The following is a 20089-nucleotide window of genomic DNA, read 5'->3' as shown; positions in this document are numbered from 1 at the left end:
GGAAGTTCCACAATGGCAGAAGAAGCTGGCCTGCCTTCACTGATCCAAGCAGAGATAGAGAGAAGCGCAAGCAAAAAAAGCAAAAAGTGGGCTAGAGAGATGGCTTAGTGGTTCAGTGCTTGCCTATGAAGCCTAAGGACCCCGGTTCAAGGCTCGATTTCCCCAGGACCCACATTAGCCAGATGCTCAAGGGGGGCATGTGTCTGGAGTTCGTTTGCAGTGGCTGGAGCCCTGGCGCGCCCATTCTCTCTCTATCTGCCTCTTTCTCTCTCCGTCCGTCATTCTCAAATAAATAAATGAAAATAAACAAAAAAATATGAAAAAAAAACAAAAAGCCACACCACACAACACATCAGCAACTCCATGCACACTTTGCATATCTTTAGATTAGGATCTCAAAACCACTACCACACCTCCCTCACCTTAGGCCTGGACCCTAAGATTCACCCAGTGACATTGCCTCCAGCCAGGTGGCTACAGGTCCAAACTACAAACTAATAAAAAACCCAGAATATATTGGGGACCATATATTAAAATTACCACATATGTCTCCACAGAATGCATGATTTAATTTTGTCTTTTAAACTTATTTTGTTCAACAAAATGTTAGTTAAGACTCAGTCATGTTTGCAGTATAGCCATTGTTTGTTTATTTTCACTGCTGCCTAATATTTCCACATATGCCAAAAAACAGCCTTTCTACCATTGATGGGTATTTGATCTTTTTAGCTATCTTGTATTATGCATAATGTCACTATTAATATTCTTATAAATGTCTTTGGATGTCAATGTTATTTCTAAATGAATTATTACTCTTTAATTATTTTTTTGAGACAGGATCTTACTATTTAACCCAGGCTGCCCTTGAATTTGAGCTTCTCCTGACACAACCTCCCAAAGTGCTAGGATTGGAGGCATGCACCACTACCATGTCTGGCTCTAATATATTATGACTTTTGGGTTGAGATATATTTATTTTAATTCTGCCTTCTACTTGATTCATGATGATGTTGCAGTCAGGTTCCCATTGTTGGCAGAAATCACCCAACCAAGAGCAGTTTTGGGGGGAAAAAATAAAGAAGGTTTATTTTGGCTTACAGACTTGAGAAGCTCCATGATGACAGGGGAAAATGATGGCAAGAGCAGAGAGTGGACATCACTCCCTGGCCAACATAAAGTGGACAACAGGAACAGGAGATTGTGCCAAACAGTGGCATGGGGAAACTGGCTATAATACCTACAAGCTCACCTCCAACAACACAACACCTCCAGGAGGCTTTAATTTCCAATTGTCATCAGCTTGGAATTAGCATTCAACTAAGTTTATGGGGGACACCTGAATCAAATCACCACATTCCACCCTGGCCCCCATACTCTGATATCTATACATGATATAAAATACAGTACATTCAGTATGACTTTAAGAGTCCCCATAGTTTTTATCAATCCTAATGGTGTCCAAACATCCCCATAATCCAAGGTCTTTTTACTAAGACATAATACAAAAAAAAAAAAAAAAATCCCCAAAAACCCATAATGGCACAGAATGCACTCACACTGCAAAAGATGGCATTGGGCATAGCAAAGGAATATTAAACCAATACAAAATTACAGGGCAAACATCAGACTCTGTAGCTTCAAGGCCAACAACTCTAGTAAGTGACAAATCTCCAAGTCCAATAATCCTAACCAGCAACAAGTCTCTGGAATGCCAATTCCGCCCCTCCAGCTAGACTACTCATCACAGTCCTGGAAAACTTCATCCAGGGCTGGCATCTCTCCTCAGCAGCCATTTCATGGTCCCGGCATCTCCACTGGGTCTCCACTGCAAGCCACAGTTCATCCTCATGGATCCATGGGGTCTCCATGCAGGCATCCAGCAAACCTGCTTCACACTGCCCATGGCCATTTCCAAAACACAAGACCATGTTTCAAATTCAATGACCCTCGCTTTCCTACATTTCTTATACTCCACAATACCAGGTAGGGTGCCAATTTGTTAATCCGGGGGGGAATAAACCAGACTTTGAGCAACAGGACACTCCTTGAGCACCCAGTCCCCTTCAAAAGGTCTACATTCTTCCTGTTGCCCCAGTGCAGATCAGCTGGCCCAATCTCAATGGTTGTAATCTCTCAAACAATTGCAGGTGAATGGGTAGCAGTTTAGGCCCATAGATTTCTTTTTTTTTTTTCTGTTCTCTATCCTTCTGCTCACACCAGTCTGTTTCTATGCAAAGCAACCCTGCACAAATTCTCAGAGCACAGCCATAACATTAAGCCTCTCACATAAACTGCTTCTAGCCAAGTCCAGGCAAAGCTCTTTCATAAGCCAAACCTCATAAACCAACCCTTATGGTTTGTAGTTCTTAATGCATTCAGGTCTTTCAACTCTGACCAGAATAGTCCATAAAGCTGTACTTACAGCACTGCAAGGCTTCTCTTAGGCCAAGGTTTCAAATCCTTCCACATTCCTCTTGAAAATCAGCTCTAAAAGGCCAAAGCTACACAGTCAGGTGTCTAGCAGCAATCCCACTCCTCTGGTACCAATGTTACTGTTGCAGTCATGTTTGCATTGCTGGAAGAAATCAACTGACCAAGAGCAGCTTTGGGGAAAAAGGGGGTTTATTTTGGCTTATAGACTCAAGGGTAAGCTCCATGATGGCAGGGGTAAACGATGGCATAAACAGAAGGTGGACATTACCCCCTGACCAACATAAGGTGGAAAATAGTAACAGAAGAATGTGCCAAACATGGGCAAGGGGAAACTGGCTATAACACCCATGAGCCAGCCCCTACCAATACAATGCCTCCAGGAGGCTTTAATTTCCAATTGCTATTAGCGGGGGAGACTAGCTTATACCTTAGTTTATGTGCGACGCCTGAATCAAACCACCACAGATGGTGTTTAGAACAACTATATTTTAACATTTATCTTGTGTCCAATTTGCTCCAAGATGGTGGTAAATGATTATGTAAAGCAGGAGGAAGGATGGTTTGGGAGTAGCTAGCAAGATAAGGGCAAGGAGGATGAGGGAGAACATGGTGGGGGAGTGGGCTGAGAACCAAGTGAAGTGACATAAATATGTAAAACTGCCATAAAGAAACCCATTACTTTGCATGTTTACTTAAAAAACAAAAACCATGGTGGCACATGCCTTTAATCCCAGCAGTCAGGAGGCAGAGGTAGGAGGATCACTGTGAATTCAAGGCCATCCTGACACTGTAGAGTGAATTCTAGGTAAGCCTGGGCTACAGCAAGACCCTACCTTGAAAACCCAACAATAAATAATAGATAAAAAGCATTCATATCAATTAATTGCAAAGTATAGGATAATGCTGTTCACCATTATTTTTCAGTTTTAATTTTTTTATTATTTATCATTTTTCTTTATATATATATATATATATATACGTATACATTTAAATTATACATATTATATATATTATATATTTTTTTATTGACAACTTCTATACTTATAGATAAGAAACCATGGTATTTCCCACCCCTCCCCCACTTTCTCCTTCATAGCTCTGCTCTCAAGCATATCCCCTCCCTCTGTTCATTAGCCTCTCTTTTAATTTGATGTCATCATCTTTTTCTCCTTTCATGAGGGTCTTGTGTACGTATTGCTAGGCACTGTGAGGTCTTGGATATCGAGGCCATATTCTGTCCAGACAGTTGTATGTAGGGAGTGGTACCCCTTCTTTGGCTCTTACATTTTTTCCACCACCTCTTCCGCAATGGACCCTGAGCATTGGAGGGTGTGAGATGTTTCAGTACTGAACACTCCTCCATCCCTTCTTCTCAGCACTATGTTGCCTTTTGGGCCATCCCAGTGCTCATCGCCATCTGAAAAGATGATTCTCTAACCAGAAGTGAAAGTAACATTAATATATGAGTATGAACATTAAGTGTAATGATTTCAGGGCAATTTGGTGAGAGTAATATATGCATTTATCCAGACAAAAGCAGGCTTTATACCCCTAAGGCTCATGACCTCCCCTGCCATAGGCTTTTGATTAGGTTTCTGGCACCAGGCATATATTCCCTCCCATAGAGTGGGCCTTCAGTCCAATTAGAGAGCAGTTAGTTTCCCCCACAGACATGCTACTATTGCACTCGTTCAGACATTTGGCCTGTTTGGCCAAACTTGACGTTTCCAGTGTCCATTGTTTTCACTGCTGATAACTTCTGTCTCCCATAAGACTGCATACAGTGCTGCTTTTTCCAGCTTTCAGTTGGCTGGGCTATAGGGAGGTTTTCTGCTCAGCACAAGCTTGATCTCTCAGTGACTTTGCCGCTCAGGCATGTGATCACCATCTTTTGGGGGATTTTTATTTGTTTGTTTGCTTGTTTTTGTTTTTTGAGGTATTGTTCTCACTCTAGCCCAGCCTGACCTGGAATTCACACTGTAGTCTTATGGCCTGGAACACACAGTGATCTTCCTACCTCAGCCTCCCAAGTGCTGGGATTAAGGCGTGTGCCACCACACCCCTGGCTCTGAAATATTCATTTTTTTCTTTTTTAAAAAATATTTATTTGTTTACTAGGCAGAGAAAGAGGGAGAGAGAGAGAGAGAATGCGTGCACCAGTGCATCCAGCCACTGCAAATGAAGTCCAGACATGTGCGCCCCCTTGTGCATCTGGCTAATGTGGGAACTGGGGAATCAAACCTGGGTCCTTCGGCTTTACAGGCAAACGCCTCAACCTCTAAGCCAAACCTCTAGCTCTGTTTTTTGTTTTTCAAGGTAGGGTCTCACTGTAGCCCAGGCTGACCTGGAATTCACTAGATAATCTCAGGGTGGCCTCGAACTCATGGCGATCCTCCTACCTCTGCCTCCTGAGTGCTGGGATTAAAGACGTGCGCCACCATGCCCAGAAGAAATGTTCATTTTTTATTAAACTACTAGTGTGAAGATCATCCAATATAGTGTTTTAGTCTCTTCTGTATTAAGCCAGTTATCAAAATAGTATGGAATACTTTGTCTTTTCTCAAGATAAAAAGTGTCACAGAAATGCCTTTCCACTTTAGTCATCATCCTCCAAAATGTTTTTCTGGGAGTTCCTTACTTGTAGATGAGAAAATTGACTTGGTTGAGATGGCAGTGACTACTGACAGCCTCATAGCAAGCTGCTGTCGTAATATTGGAAGTAGGACATTTGAATATTTTCCTGCTCCCAGTCATTTCCTCATGATCAGGATTAGGAAAGGAAAAGCTGCAGCTTTGAGTACAGCGTGGGATCACATGCCCAACAGAGCTGGCAACCGTGCAGGGTTAGAGGCATCCAGAGGTCAGGTCTGGAGTCAGGCTTGGCTAAGTGCTATCAGGTCAGAGCCATACTTCTCTTCTCCTTCGGTCTTAGCTGCAGGTTACTGTAACATGCACGGGAGAGCCGCTGTGTGCACGGGAGTTACTGTGTGCACGGGACAGCCAGTGTGTTACATGGGCGCGTTGATGTGTGCTGCGTGTTCTGGGAAACAATAAAACATGGTGGTTGCTGCCTGCCATTGTCCAGCTGTCATGTTGCTGGTGGCACCTTCTCACTGCTCCCTCTTGGCTTGTTTGTGCACACTTCTGTCTCATCATCCTCTCTCCCTCTCCTATCTTACCTGATAGCTATGTTACCCCCTAATTTCCAAGCTCACTTAGAATTAGGGTGTCAGACCCACACCACTGTCTGTGATCAGTGGCTCTTTTGGGAAGTGAGGCAGGGCCATAGAAGCCTGCGGAGCACAGCTGCTAACATGGTGCTGGTCCTGGCCTTGCCCCTAATGACCTTTTCCATGGGGTCTGGGGAAGAACTGGCCATTCTCAGTGGATGAACCAAAGCCCTTGGAAGCAGCCTTAGCAAGCAGCAGACCCTCTTCCAGGATCCCAGCCCATGAAATGATATCACCCACATTAAAGTAGGCCTTCTCATCTCAATGAACCTAATTAAGATAATCACAGGCATCCCCAGAGACTAGTCAAGATAATACCTTGCCAGTGATTCTCATCCAACCAAGTTGACATCAATATAAACCACTGCAGGCTTCAACATATGAATAAGGTTCTATAACTCAGTCATGGTAGGATCTCTGCATGTGTGTAGAAAAGCAGGGTTGGGCTAAGCAAACCCCAGGCAAAGGCAAGAGGACATGATCATTATCACTGGTCAGGGAAGCAAAAACAACTCAACATGGTGGGAATGCAGGGGACAACTGTCAGAGATTGACAGATGATGCCAGACAAAAAGGTCACAAGAAGTACACAAAAAGTTTATGCACCTGCTCCTCCAGGCTCAACCTTGCTGGCGATTCAAGAGCACCCTCTATGGTGTTCACTTTTGTTCTCCAGTCTTCAGAGTCAAACAGAATCCACATAAACAAAGTGCCCTCTGACACGTGGATGTCACAAGACTTTAAAAAACAAAACAAAACAGGTTTGCTGTGTCGTACAGGCTAGACTACTATTTGCTGTGTAGCTCAGGCTAACTTCAAACTTACAGCAATCCTTCTGCCACTTTGGCCTGTGTGCTGGGATTCCAGACATGCACAAGCATGCCTGGCTGTCTTGGTAACCTAACACAGCATCTTGTGGGCTTGCTTTTTGCTAGCTTTAGGACAAGTGGCTCCCAAAGGCTCACTGTAGATGTGTCTCCCCTTCCTGCCTCTGAGTAACAGGGTGATTATTTATATCTCCAAAGGTGGGGGTGGCAGGTTTCCTTTAAACATTAAACCTTGGTTGGAACTTTCAGAAACCAGTCTTACAGATCATTAACTTCTGGAAGGAGGTGGAAACCAGAAGTCACGGGGAGAATTACCTTTGGAAACCAGGAGTTCGGAGATGCCTCTGAAAACAAGTGAGGAGAGCCAGGCAGATTTGAATTCACACTGTAACTATATTAGCCATGTGGCCTTAGGCAGGCCACTTAATCTCACTGTACCCCAGGTTTCCTTATTGCTGGAGATAACACTACTCCTATTTTGTAAAGATTTAAGAGATCTGGGCTGGAGAGATGGTTTAGCAGTTAAGCGCTTGCCTGTGAAGCCTAAGGACCCCAGTTCAAGGCTCGATTCCCCAGGATCCACATTAGCCAGATGCACAAGGGAGTGCACGTGGCTGGAGTTCGTTTGCAGTGGCTAGAGGCCCTGGTGCGCCCATTCTCTCTCTCACTCTCAAATAAATAAATAAAAATGAACAAAATATATTTAAAAAAAAAAGATTTAAGAGATCTGGGCTAGAGAAATGAGCTAGCAGTTAAGGCACTTGCTTGTGAAGCCTAAGGACCCTGGTTCAATTACTCAAAACCCATGTAAGCCAGATGCACATGGTAGTACATGTGTCTGGAGTTCATTTACAGTGGCTAGAGGCCCTGGCACTCCCATTCTCCCTCCCTCTGTCGAAAATAAATAACTCTTTAAAAAAAAAAAGAAGATTAAGGGCTGGACGATGGCTTAGCTGTTAAGGGGTTTGCCTGCAAAGCCAAAGGATCCTGGTTTAACTGTCCAGGACCCACATAAGCCAGATGTACAAAGGAGCACATGCATCTGGAGATTGCTTGCAGTGTCTGGAGACCCTGGTGTGCCCATTCTCTCCTCCCCACCTCTAATAAATAAACAAAATATAATTTTTTAAAAAGATTTAAGAGATCCTATGAAGTACTATAGCAACAACAGAGTAACAGTATCATTCTTAGGTTTGACATCACCTGTGGAGGACAGGAAAGGGTCTCACCTACTTAGCAGGATGCTACTGTGGACAGCAAAACTAAGGGAGATAAAATGGTTCCAAAAGAAGAAAAGACACAGGCCAGACCACTTCACTAAAACATTTTTGAGTATTATAGCACTTCATGATTTTTTTTCAACAGGTGACTTGAGACTTTTTAAATATATACTCAATTTTATTTATTTATCTATTAGAAGAGAAAGAAAAAAATGAGCATGCCAGGGCTCCTAGCTATTGCAAACAAACTCCAGATGCATGTGCCACCATGTGCAACTGGCTTATGTGGATTCTGAGGAATCAAACCTGGGTCCTTAGGCTTCACAGGCAAGTACATTAACCTCAAAGCCATCTTTCCAACCCCCTGACTTGAGTTTTTTTTTTTTTTTTTAATCTTCAAAATGTTCTTTGTCTATTTGCCATTATTTTTTCAAAATTGATGTACTGCTACCTGGAAGATGTCTGATTTGATTTTGTACAATTCGTCATTTTTCCCATTGTTGTTCTGATGCATTGGTTTTACTTATGAGATATGTGATTGTAAATATGTGAATGCTGTATGAAGTGACTTGTTTTAAAGGAATAATTAAATTTGAAAAAAGAACACCACAAATCTTTCATGCTGAACCTGTAGATGCCGGCGACAGTACCATGTCGTGTGTTAAACTGAGGGCCTCGGCTTCTTGAAGACCCAGCACTTACTACCTCTGGCCTTAGGTGTAGACACAGTCTGGATTTCTTTATCTGTGGAAAGGGGACCATATATGAAGTTACCGTGACATGGTGAGTATACAGTGCTTAGAACTGAGGCAGTTTAGGTGTAACAGGACCTGTGGAAGTAAACTAAAAGTGGCTGAAGAGGAGAAATGTCCTTGAGCCCATAGGAGAGAGCCTGTTCTTCCTTATCTTTTTCCCTAATGTCTTGCAGCCTTCACCTTGCTAGAGGCCAGACATGTCAGAAGGGTCTGGTCTTTCCTTATCTCTTCTTCCCTAAAAGAGTTCTCCCTTTCCTAGAAGAGATAATCACCCCCTTCCAAAAAAAATAATTCCCTTTCCTAGGAATGTCAATGGATTAATTCCCTTTCCTAGAAACCTGGTGTCCCCTGGACACCTGAAGTTGGGCCGGTCTGACCAGCTCAGCCTCTATACAGTAAACTCCCCTAAGAGAGCCCTATCACAGTCTCCAAGTAGACTTTTGCATTTCTGTGAACCCTCTTTTAGGTAGTAGCTATGCCTACCTTCTTTTTCTTCCTTTTAACTTTATTTCATATTTATTTATTTATTTGAGAGAGAGGAAAAAAAAAAGGGCACACCAGGCCTCCAGCTGCTGCAAATGAACTCCAGACACATGCACCACCTTGTGTATCTGGTTTCCATGGGTCCTGGGGAATAGAACCTGGGTCCTTTGGCTTTACAGGCCCCTTAACTGCTAAGCCATTTCCAGCTCTACCTTCCTTTTCTTAAACTCTATAAACTCCATAATAAAATCTAAATTTCACTCTCTGTGGTCTGTGAGTATCATTCATCAAATTCATAAGACAGGAATCTGGAGGCCACTACTTCAGTGGAAGTTCCCAAGCTGTCCAGAGACCAACCTGTCAGCGGTTCTCTGGAATCTGTGCAGCTACCTGTGGACGTCCACCTTCCTCCATCTTCTACAGGCTGATCCTACTCACTGAAGGAGGGAGATCCGATCCCTCAACAATACTAGAGATTGAACCCCAGGCCTCATGCATGCCAGGCAAAGTGCTCTACCACTGAGCTGCATTCCCAGCCCTCTGCAGGTTTTTTGTTTTGTTTTGTTTTACTTTTTATTTTGAACCGGTCTAAATTGCTCAGTCTGACCTTGAACTATCTGTAGTCCAGGAACTGGAAGATAAACTGACTTGCACCCATAGGCCCAGCAGAAGGTAGAAACCTCCTTTCCCATACAACCCCCACCCACACATTTAGCACATTGTGGTCCTTCCTGTAGCTACACCTGTCACCTTGTCCTAAAGATCAAACATCCCATGCCTGAAGTGAAGCTCACAGGCTAGAAGCGAGGGGCCACTTTCTCTTTGTTGAGATCACTGGTATGTCCTGGATTCTTCATATTGTCTCTCGTCTGTGGGGGTGGATAAAAAAGGTTTAGAAATAGGTGCGACTTTGCCTGGATGGAAAAAGATCCATCAATTTGGGACACAGCTACCGCCTTTTGCTGGTCTTTCTTGCCAAGTGTGGACAAGTGACAAGGTCTGTTGGGGACTCCTCGGGACACTTGCAGTGTCCCTACCCACGGAAACGCAGGCACCTGGCTCTTCTTTGGTAGCCGGTGAGAGTGGTTCACTCCGGGTTACCTCCTCACCACCGCAGAGCAGAAGCCAGTGGTCCTCGGCCTCGGCTGGGCGCCCAAGGACGGTGGGCAGCGCCCTGCGGAGAGTCCACAGCTCCCTCTGGCCGAGCCCCCGGGTGGACTCACGGTGGGCCCGGGCGCTTCCTGAGCCCCGGGGCCCCGCGGGTGCGCCCCACAGCCTGCGGCGGGGGGCCGGGGCGCCGCTCCGCCTGTGCGCCCGCGGGCGCGTCCCTCGGTTCGCCCTGGGCCTGGCCGCCGCGCGGGGAGGCTGGGCGTGGGAGGGCGGCCGAGGTCCCGGCTCCTCCAGCCCCTTCCGCCGCCCCTCCTCTCGCCCTGTCTTCCCGGGAGGGCGCCGGGTCGGCCTTTCCCCTCCGAGGCCAAGCGAGTACCGGCGGCCCGGGCCGCTCCTCCCGCCCACGCCGGAGGGAGGCCCCGGGGGCGCAGCGCACGGCCGGGACCCCGGCTCGGGCGCTTCCCCGAGGGGCGCTTCCCTGAGGACCACACTCCCGCCCTGCCCGAAGCGGGGCTGGAAGTCCCTCCCTGGACTCTGGAGCGGCCCGGGACGCGGGGAGACGGGGCTGGAGGAGGGCCTCGCCCGCCTCTCCCCGGGATGGAGGGGATGGAGGCGGCGGCCCAGCCTGCGCGCGGCGGCCCGCGGTGAGTCTCGGCGCCGGGCGGGCTTGGCGGGGCGCGGAGGGGAGCGGGGAGAGAGGAGGAGAGGCCCCCCGTCCTCCCTGTCCATCTGCAGTCCGGCTTCCTGAGTGAAGAGAAAATGCCGTGCTTGGGTCCGAAGAGGGCTGCAAGCAGGGCAGCCTTCCGGGAGGACTCCCCAGAGGACGTCAAGGGAAGGGCCTCACTCCCTGTGGTCTCCAAACAGATGACCCGAGTGGTGTGGGGATTTGTACCCATCACAAAGTTCTTTCACCTCCTGAACCGAGAACGTCTGCTATTACGTTCCAACCCCGCCCTCGGGATTGGACCTCAGGAGAAAGGAAGAGGTGGCCAGACTGCAGAGAAGCCTGGTACATTCTAGGTGAACCGGTAGAGGAAATGACTAGTGTCCTGAAGATAATCTGTAATCGTCACGGGTTTACTGCTGATGTCATGTTTTTTGCAGTATGAGTGTTTTGCTTTATAAAATATGTATATTCCTGGAAAGCGTTAAAGAGCATTTTTTTGTTGTTGTTGTTAATCCCTAGTGTGGGCAGGGAATAATTAACCCCCAATTTGCAGTTTATGCATGGACTTTTATACGGGAAGTTTACTTCAGATGGGACACATCTAGATGTGCAGAGTAGCATTTTCTTGGACTTAAGATCCTGCGGCATGAATAATGAATAAGATCCAGTTGCCTGTAAGGAGCTATATAATGCTGGATGGCGTCCCCTCTAAAAATGAGGGTAGCGGAGCTAAATGATTACAGTTCCGAAAGAACCCTGGGCTCGGACGGAGAAGCTCTTGTTTGCAAACTGGGCTTCTTTCCGTCTGTGTAAGGTAATTTCTCGTTGTCTCGGTACCCTCATCTGTAAAAGTGGGGGTAATAATACCATCCTGGCAGAATTGTGTCAGGAAAGCACTTGAGAAGACTTGGCCAGGTGTAAAGCAGATGCCTGATAGGACTTGGTGACTGATTACAGTTTTTTTTTCCTAAGTATTTTATTTATTTACTTATTAAGAGAGAGGGGCAGAGAGAATGGCTGTGTCTGGGCCTCTAGCCATTGCAAATGAACTCCAGATGCATGCGCCACATTGTGCTTTCTGACTGACCTGAGTACTGTGGAATCAAACCTGGGTCCTTAGGCTTCACAGGCAAGCGTCTTAACCACTAAGCCATCATTCCAGACCTGATCACAGTTTCTTATTAAGCACAACCCCATGCTGTGGTCTAAGGCTTGAGCACCTACAAGAGAGAAGAGAAGCAGGGAGGTGGCACCTTCCTCTGGAAGGACAGACCCTGCCTGCTCCTTTTCTGAGTCCCTCACCTACAAGGAAGAGCACGCTGGCTGTTAGCAGACACTTTCAGTCAAGCAGGAGGTGGATTAGGGAGTTACTTTGGTTTTCACTCTCGTAGGGTTGTGTGAAGTTTATTTTTGTTCATCTGTAAAGTGTAGATAGAAAACTAGAATACTACTGAGACCCGGAAAAGTTCAATAGCTTATTTGTACTGTGCTGTGATTGAAGGATACCCTCTGCTCTATCTGGGCAGGGCTCTGTACGAACTCACTCTGGGGACCAGGCAGATTACTAGCGCCATCTGGTGCTGGTCTCAGGATCTTTGTTTTCTCCTGCAGAGGATCTATAACCGGGAGAACAGCCAGCCCCATGGAGGTGACTTCAGCCAAGGAGAGAAACGGTCCTGAACCACAGCCAGACAATGGACCTCTTCCAACACCCTGGCTCTGCTCTGGGGAAGACCAGACACCCAGTCTGATGCCCTCCCAGCCTCCCAAGGCACGGTTCCGAGGTCCCTCTGTGTTGGAGTCCAAGGTGAAGGCTTTAAAGGAGAAGATGACAGCCCATAAGCACGGGGCAAAACCCTGTCCCACTTCTCCTGAGCATGCATCCTCCAAGGAATCCAGATGCCAACGAGCCAAGGCTAGGGGAGTCCCGCCTCTCTCTGAGGGCTTTCCCCAGCCAGGTGCCATGGTGGTCCCCTATTCTCAGAACCTGACTGATGGGCAGCTGGGCTACAATATCAGTGAAGAAGAACCTGCCAGGAACGGGAACTTCAGTCCTCCGAGGTTACCTGCCCCTGGGCTAAAGTCCTGGAATGGGCAGAGCCCATGGCCTCCTGAAGCCAAGAGTCCACTGCCAGGACCTGGCTCTTTGCAAGAGAGCCCAACCCATCCACCTACTGCAGGCCAGCCTCAGGGGCCCAAGCTATGGAAAAACACTCACATGTCCAGCCTGAAGACAGGAACATCATACCCTCTTCAAGATGGTCTGGTCATAGGGCGAGATCTAGACAACACAGTCCTGACCTCTAAGGAGAACTTGGTTCCCAGGACAGCCCTGCTGGAGGCACTGTGGAGAGCTGGTAATCCGGGGGCTCCGGGCACTAGGAACAGTGTTTTGTCCCTGTCTGACCGAGTGGAGAGGAACCGCCTAGTGCTGCAGGAGATACTGAAGATTTCTGGACAGAGTCCCCCTAAAGTGGGAAGCCCACCTTGGACTCCATCCTGGGACAGAGCTGCACCAGGTGAGGCTCCCTTTGTGGATCTGGATGGAATAGCAGGAGGGAGTCCACTGGGGCAAATGACAAGGTATTAGGAGTGCACAGTTGTCCCTCACCTGAATCATCAGGGTCCAGAGTGACATGGGTCCTTTCCCACCTCCCAGGCAGCCCTGTCTGCTGCAGATCCCATGACTTTTTTTTTTTTTTTTTAAATCAGTGTGAGGCTAAGTCTCTGTGTTTGAAGGTCAAGGCTTCAGGACTCTTCCTTGTACCTTGTAGCCCTTTCCAGAGTGGCTTCTTGTTCACCATCCAGTGACACATCATTCATCGCTCCATCAGAAGGCATGCATGGGGTCCTCTCAGTCCACCCTCAGTCACTGTGACAGCTGTGTCTCCTCAGGCAGGACACACAGACAAGGAATTAGATTCATCTGAGGAGTAAATTATTGGAAAGCCCCATTCTCACCTTTTTTTCTTTTTCTTTTTCTTCTTTTACACTGGTTCTTTCCTGACTTCTGCTTCTCTGGACCCTAGAGCAACTGGCAGAGGATGTGGACTGGGACTCAGACACTCCCCTGCAGGATACAGGTCAGGGCAGGTAAGGGCTCGGAGCCCCCATTTTCTCCCCTTCTGTGCAGTCAGGTTCACATTGCTGGTAGAAATCACCCAACCAAGAGCAGCTTGTGGGAGAAAAAAGAGGTTTATTTTGGCTTATGGGCTTGAGCAGGGAGCTCCATGATGACAGGGAAAATGATGGCATGAGCAGAGGGTGGACATCACTCCCTGGCCAACATAAGGTGGACAACAGGAACAAGAGAGTGTGCCAAACTCTGGCAAGGGGCACTGGCTATGACACCCATAAGCCCACCCCCAAGAATACACTGCCTGCAGGAGGCATTAATTCCCAAATCTTCATCAGCTGGGAACCTAGCATTCATAACACTAAAGTTTATGGGGGACACCATTCAGGAATCAAACCACCACACCTTCCTTCCATTTACTCTGCACTGGGATAGTAGGAGACCTTGGAAAAGACTAAAGAATAGGCAAGATGAGGCTCTGCACTGATAGACAGTCCACTATAGACTGTCATCTCTGAAACCTTGTAGAAGGTGCCCAGTGTCCCGGGCTGCTGTGACCTGAGCAAAACCAGTGGGTGTGGAGGGAGGTGTGCAGAGCACGATGGCAACTCTCTGCTGTGTATCATAGAGGCCATCTCCCCTGCCCAGGCTCTTTTTGCTTCATCTTTAAAGCAGGAGACATCAAGAAACCATTCTCTGTCTGGTTATTTCTCTGGATTACTGTGACAATAACACAAGGCAATGGATGTGGAAGTGCTTAGGGAGCATATAGGAACCCAAAGCTTTTACCACACCTCCTCTTTTCCTCATCAAACCAGTGTGCTGCAGCCAGAGTCAAGAGTCCCACTAATGTCCTCACAGTGAGGCCCAGGGACTTGTTTCTAGCCTCTTCACCACTATTTGAAGTCCAAGGTGAAGAGGGAGAAGAGAGGGCAGTGTCCTGAGCCAGGCAAGAGCGTGTTCACCCAATGTATGGTTGGGGCCACTGCTGAGGTCCCCACACAGAGCTTGCCCTCAGCCTTTGCTGAGCTGTTGTCACACAAGGCTGAGAGAGGCTCTGAGGCTGGAGCTGCTCTCGTTTTCCCAGCTGCATGTGGTGCCTGCCTCCATAGGTTCTCCTAAGATCTGCCTAGAGCAGTCAGCATTGTTGCTTCTTGCTGCTCCCTGCGTAAATCTCACTGGGTGTGACCTGCCCTTTGGAAAAGTCGGCCAGAGTATGTGTCTTAGCCATGCAGGCTGCCATAATAAAATACAGTAGACTGGTGATACATATACACAGAAGCATGCTTCTCCCAGTTCAGGAAGCTGGTAAGGCCAGGATTGGGAGGCCAGTAGATTAGGTGTTTAATGTGGGCTTATGTCCTGCTTCATGGCATCCTCACTGCATCCTCACATGGTAGAAAAGGGAAAGGAAGAGTCTAGGATCCCTTTTATAAGGGTAATAGTCACCTCCCCACATTCTACTCCCTAATCCCTTCATATTAGGGATTAGATTTCAACATATGAATTTTGGGGAGCATTTGCATTTAGGACACAGCAACCCCAGTTCTGCTCCCTGATTAAGCAAAGTGAGGCTGCCCAGAGCCCAGGGGTTTGGGTTCTGCTCAGCTTAGGGGATGGCACAAAGAGGCGTATCTGGCTCTTTCGTCTCTCGCATTTTATAATCGGATCTCTTCTGCCTTCCTGGCTGCTGTTTTCAGCCTCTTGCTTCTCCTTATTTGGCCTTGCCGTGGTGGTCCTCTTCAGCTCTGTTCCCTTGGCCCTCTTTCCTCCTCTCCAAGGAAACCTGGGCACAGGGAACTGTGTGGTGTTTCCTCAGTGGGAGGAAGGTGCTGCCACTGGGACTTTGTTCAGAGGTCACTGTGGAAAGGAGAAGGCAAGCCTTTGGCTTGCACGTTGGATGATAGGTAACAAGCCCTTTTCTTTTTCTTTCCTTTTTTTTTTTTAGGTAGGGTCTCATTCTGTCCAGGCTGACCTTGAGTTCAGTATGTAGTCTCAGGCTGGCCTCAAACTGATGGTGATTCTCCTACCTTTGCCTCCCGAGTGCTAGGATTAAAGACGTGTATCACCATGCCTGGCAAGCCCATTTCTTTTAGTTTGTTTATTTTTATTTTTTTAGAGAGAGTGAGAGAAAGAGAGAGAATTGGCATGCCAGAGCCTTAGCTACTATAATCAAATGCCAGGTGTTTGCGCCACCTAGTGGGCACATGCGACCTTGAGCTTGCCTCACCTTTTGTGTGTCTGGCTTACATAGGATCTGGAGAGAGATTAAACATGGATCCTTAGGCTTTACAGGCCTTAACCACTCAGCCATCTCTCCAGCCCAAGCCCAGTTCTTTTAAAAGTAGTATCTAGAGCTGGGGTGGTGGTGCACGCCTTTAAACCCAGCACTTGGGAGCCAGAAGTAGGAGGATTGCTGTGAGTTTGAGGCCGGTCTGGGACTACAGAGTGAATTCCAGGTCAGCCCGGGCTAAAGTGAGACCTTACCTTGAAACAACAACAAAAACCACCCAAAACACAAAAAAAGCAGTAATTAAATCAGGTGTGAGGGTGGGGGGACCCCCTGGGCCTGTGAGGACATGATGTGGGTGTAGAGCACTCAGAGTTAGATGTCCAGCCCGCTCTGAGGCTGTGCACCGCCGCTGCAGCGGCCACCTAGCAGGATGTGCTGTGGAACCTCTTCTGCGAGTCCTGCAGGCCTCAGCATCTGAGGAGCAAATATCTTCAAACCATTTGCCGCCAAGGGCGGCATTTCAGAGTCCATAGCCAAGTATGGTGACACAGGTCTGTAATCCCAGCACACGGGAGGCTGAGGCAGGAACATCATGCATTCCAGGCCTGCCTGGGATACAAAGTGAAATCCTACTTCAGAAAAAAGAAAGAACAGGCAAGTATGTGTGTTTTATGATTCATTATAAATATATACAGATATAATATTTATTATATATAATATAGCATACATATTTATATACAATCTATATTTCTGTGAGTGTGTACGCATATATATAATAAGTGAGTGCATGGTAGAGAACACTCTGGAACTGTGTTCAAAAAATAATGAAATGTCCCCGTAGACTTCCCAGCAGATGGGGACACAGTTGGCATTGAAGGTCAGGTCACTGCTAGACAAATGGGGTGGAGGACAGGGAGCATAGCCAGGGTGGGGGAGTCAGGGGGCGTTCCAGCCCTGCTGTGATGACCCAAATCACTACAGGGCCCCATCTCCCGCCTCTCCCCCCCACCAAATGGAGGAGACTTGTTGATGCCACTTCCCAGAAGATCTATGGATGCATCTCAGCTCTGTGGCCCAGAAGAGCCACAGAGCACGAGGGTTCAGGGCTCAGTGTGTGTGCCGAGGGGTGAGAGAGCCTGGGTGAAAGAATGCTCTGAGGCTGTGGCTGACCATCATCCCAATGGCCACCTATTACAACACGCCGTGGACCTAGTCTGTGGCCTCCCATTCAGTCAGGCTTCCATTCATCCAAGCAGTTTGGGTTATAATCAAGTAACTGTCGACAATCACACTGACCCACCATGTACTTAATTATGCTCACAATTGTTACTTTACAAGACCCCCATGAAGGGACATTGGCTGGCTGGGAGTCTAGCCCAGCTTGCAGTAGAGTTATGTCAGAGTCAGCCACAGAGATGAGTCACCTGAGAATCCAAGCCCTAAATGCTGTACCCCAGGGCTGACCTCTATTAGCGAGGGTAGGCTCCTGCTCAGTTCTGTAGGAGTGCATCACTCCCACAGCTAGCTGGAAGACCAGGCGGGCAGCTGCATTTGCACTCTGCTCATGAGCTGTGTAAGGGGGAGTGCTGCTTCTGCCTCTTGCTTTAGCCCAAGAGCACATCTTACATGGTGTTCCTGTTTCGCTGGCAGACTGCTGTGGCTGGACTGGGGAGTGGGAGAAGCAAATGACTTTCCCAGGGTCTGTTCTCAGGGCTTGTGCTCAGGCCCCAAGATCTTAGCTCTGACCATGATACCACACTGCCATTTCCCTCTCTCCACAGACCTCCTCTTAAGCTGGGGTGTTCTGCATCCCCCAATCTGGTCTGGTCTCAAATATAGGCTAAGTGGGATAGGTGAGCTGGCTTGTGAGCTGACTGTGGTGTGTCTCAGCATGCTTTCAGAAGGATTGTCCACTTTAAGAAAAAAAATTTTTTTAATAGTTTCAGATATATTTTTTAAATTATTTATTTATTTATTTATTTGAGAGAGACAGACACAGAGAGAAAGACAGATAGAGGGAGAGAGAGAGAATGGGCGCGCCAGGGCTTCCAGCCTCTGCAAACGAACTCCAGACGTGTGTGCCCCCTTGTGCATCTGGCTAACGTGGGACCTGCGGAACCGAGCCTCAAACTGGGGTCCTTAGGCTTCACAGGCAAGCACTTAACCGCTAAGCCATCTCTCCAGCCCAAGAAAAATTTTTAAAAATATTTATTTATTTATTTGACAGAGAAAGAGGGAGAGAGAGAGAGAATGAATGGGTGCGCCAAGGCCTCCAGCCACTGCAAACAAACTCCAGACATGCGTGCCCCCTTGTGCACCTGGCTAACGTGGGTCCTGGGGAATCTAATCTGGGTCCTTTGGCTGTTGCAGGCAAATGCCTTAACAGCTAAGCCATCCCTCCAGCCTAGGAATCACCCACTTTTGATCTCACTACCCACTGCCTGTCCCACTGCTGCCAGTGGCGTCCCTGGTGTCTCCCAGGCAGGAAGGAGCCGGGGGGGAGAGGGGGGGTGCTTCCCAACAGCTGGAGCCTGGGTGGGCTTGCAAGGATCTGAATGGATGCAGGAGGGGCCCTCCAGATGGGTGAGGCTGCAGAAAAGCTTGGAGAATCTGAGGTGGAATGCGTGCATGATTCCATTGGGATGTAGGGTGGAGGCCACTCTGGAGAGCCTGGGATCATGATTTCCATTGGAATGTAGAAACACTTCATAGTCTGCCACCTGCTGCTCCCTCATAGCAACATGATCTTATCTCCTGGGCTGGAGGGCTGCACAGCATCAAGGATCCTGGTGGGGATTTAGAGGTCACTTTGAGTCACTGGTCAGTTTCCAGATCTTCTGGCCCCTAGCATGGGAGGCTCATGTTCATGAGCACTCTTAGAGGGAGACTGCCCCAACCTGGAATTCTCGAATTCTCAGGCCAGAGAGGTCACTAAGGGATCCCCAGGGTAGATGTTACTAAGACTGGCTGATGCCTGCCTGTCCTGATTACCCCGTCCGCTCCATCCTGTCCTAGCCCCTCCCATATGCAGCCCCAGAGGAAATCCCACATCACTCCCAGCCCCAGCAAGAATGAAAGGAAGAAAAAAAAATTCAAATTCTGTTTTTCAGATACTTAGCCTGCTCCCATAGTATATCCAGTGTTCTGATCCCCAGGTAGAGAAGGCAGTTAAGTCACAAGGCCCACACGAGGCCACTACCCTGGAACTTCCAGATGCATTGTCCCATGCTGCTTCCTTGCCACACTCACATTTGCCCCGCAGGAAATTCTTATCATGGCCCAACCCTTACCAATGAAGAGCTGGCGAGAAAGTGAATGCACTTCAGTTGGAAACAGGGCTAAACGTCCAAGCATAAACCCACCTGGGGGTGTCTCAGACACATGCTGCCACTTATGTCGCCCTGAGTCCAGGCAGCACTGATCTGGTTGGATGCCTGGCCTCACTGTAGGGCTCAGCAGGGAGTTTGTTATCATGTGGGGGCAGAGCTACTCTGCTCTCTCCAGAAGTACCCAGATCCTGTTATGGATGCTAGGTACTGGGTTCTGCCAGCAGCCCTATGTAAGGCATCCTCTCTTCCTTCTCCATAGAGAAACAGGGCACGAGCCCGCCAGCCTGTGCCCCCCCCCCATTGCCCTCCTTCTGCCCCCTGTGCTAAGGAAGTCAGTCCCCTTTTCCACGGAGCCTGTCCAAAGCACAAGCAGCAAGCCTTCTGCGGCTGCAGGATGTCTGCCATTTCCAGAAGTGCCTTCTCCATGCTAAGGACAGGAGACTTGTTGGCAGGCGACTAGTTTGTATTCAAGGACCCCCTTCTTTTACTTTAGTGAAGGGGTGAGGATAGTTTCACAAACACTAAGGACTAATAATTAAAAATAATAATAAATGCTAACATTTATGGAAACTTACCAAGGCCTCAGCACCGCGCTAGGCCTTCTTTGAAGGGAGTCAGTTCTCACATATCTTAACAACTGGACTCTTATTTATCAGGTGAGGAAACTGAGGCGTAACCCTGGCGATACCTGCAAAGGTGACACAGCTAAGAAGTGACGGTTCAGGG

General features: G+C 48.0%; 1 protein-coding gene across 4 annotated transcripts in view; it reads left to right on the top strand.

Annotated features, from left to right (window-relative positions):
* The first annotated feature begins 10582 nt into the window (after positions 1-10582).
* Positions 10583-20089, top strand: part of Kiaa1614 (KIAA1614 ortholog) — a 54347-nt gene continuing 44840 nt past the window's right edge. For 3 of the 4 annotated variants that reach the window (XM_045137859.1, XM_045137856.1, XM_045137858.1), the window contains exons 1-3: positions 10609-10702; positions 12316-13244; positions 13755-13818. In XM_045137859.1, coding sequence (XP_044993794.1) covers positions 10656-10702; positions 12316-13244; positions 13755-13818 — 1040 coding nt within the window. In that variant the 5' untranslated portion in view covers positions 10609-10655. Of the gene's footprint in view, positions 10703-12315; positions 13245-13754; positions 13819-20089 lie in introns of all 4 variants that reach the window. The other variant, XM_045137857.1, reaches the window with a different exon arrangement.

This window comes from Jaculus jaculus, chromosome 1 (assembly GCF_020740685.1).
Source record: "Jaculus jaculus isolate mJacJac1 chromosome 1, mJacJac1.mat.Y.cur, whole genome shotgun sequence".
NCBI lineage: Eukaryota > Metazoa > Chordata > Mammalia > Rodentia > Dipodidae > Jaculus > Jaculus jaculus.
This window is presented reverse-complemented; position numbering and strand designations above follow the sequence as displayed.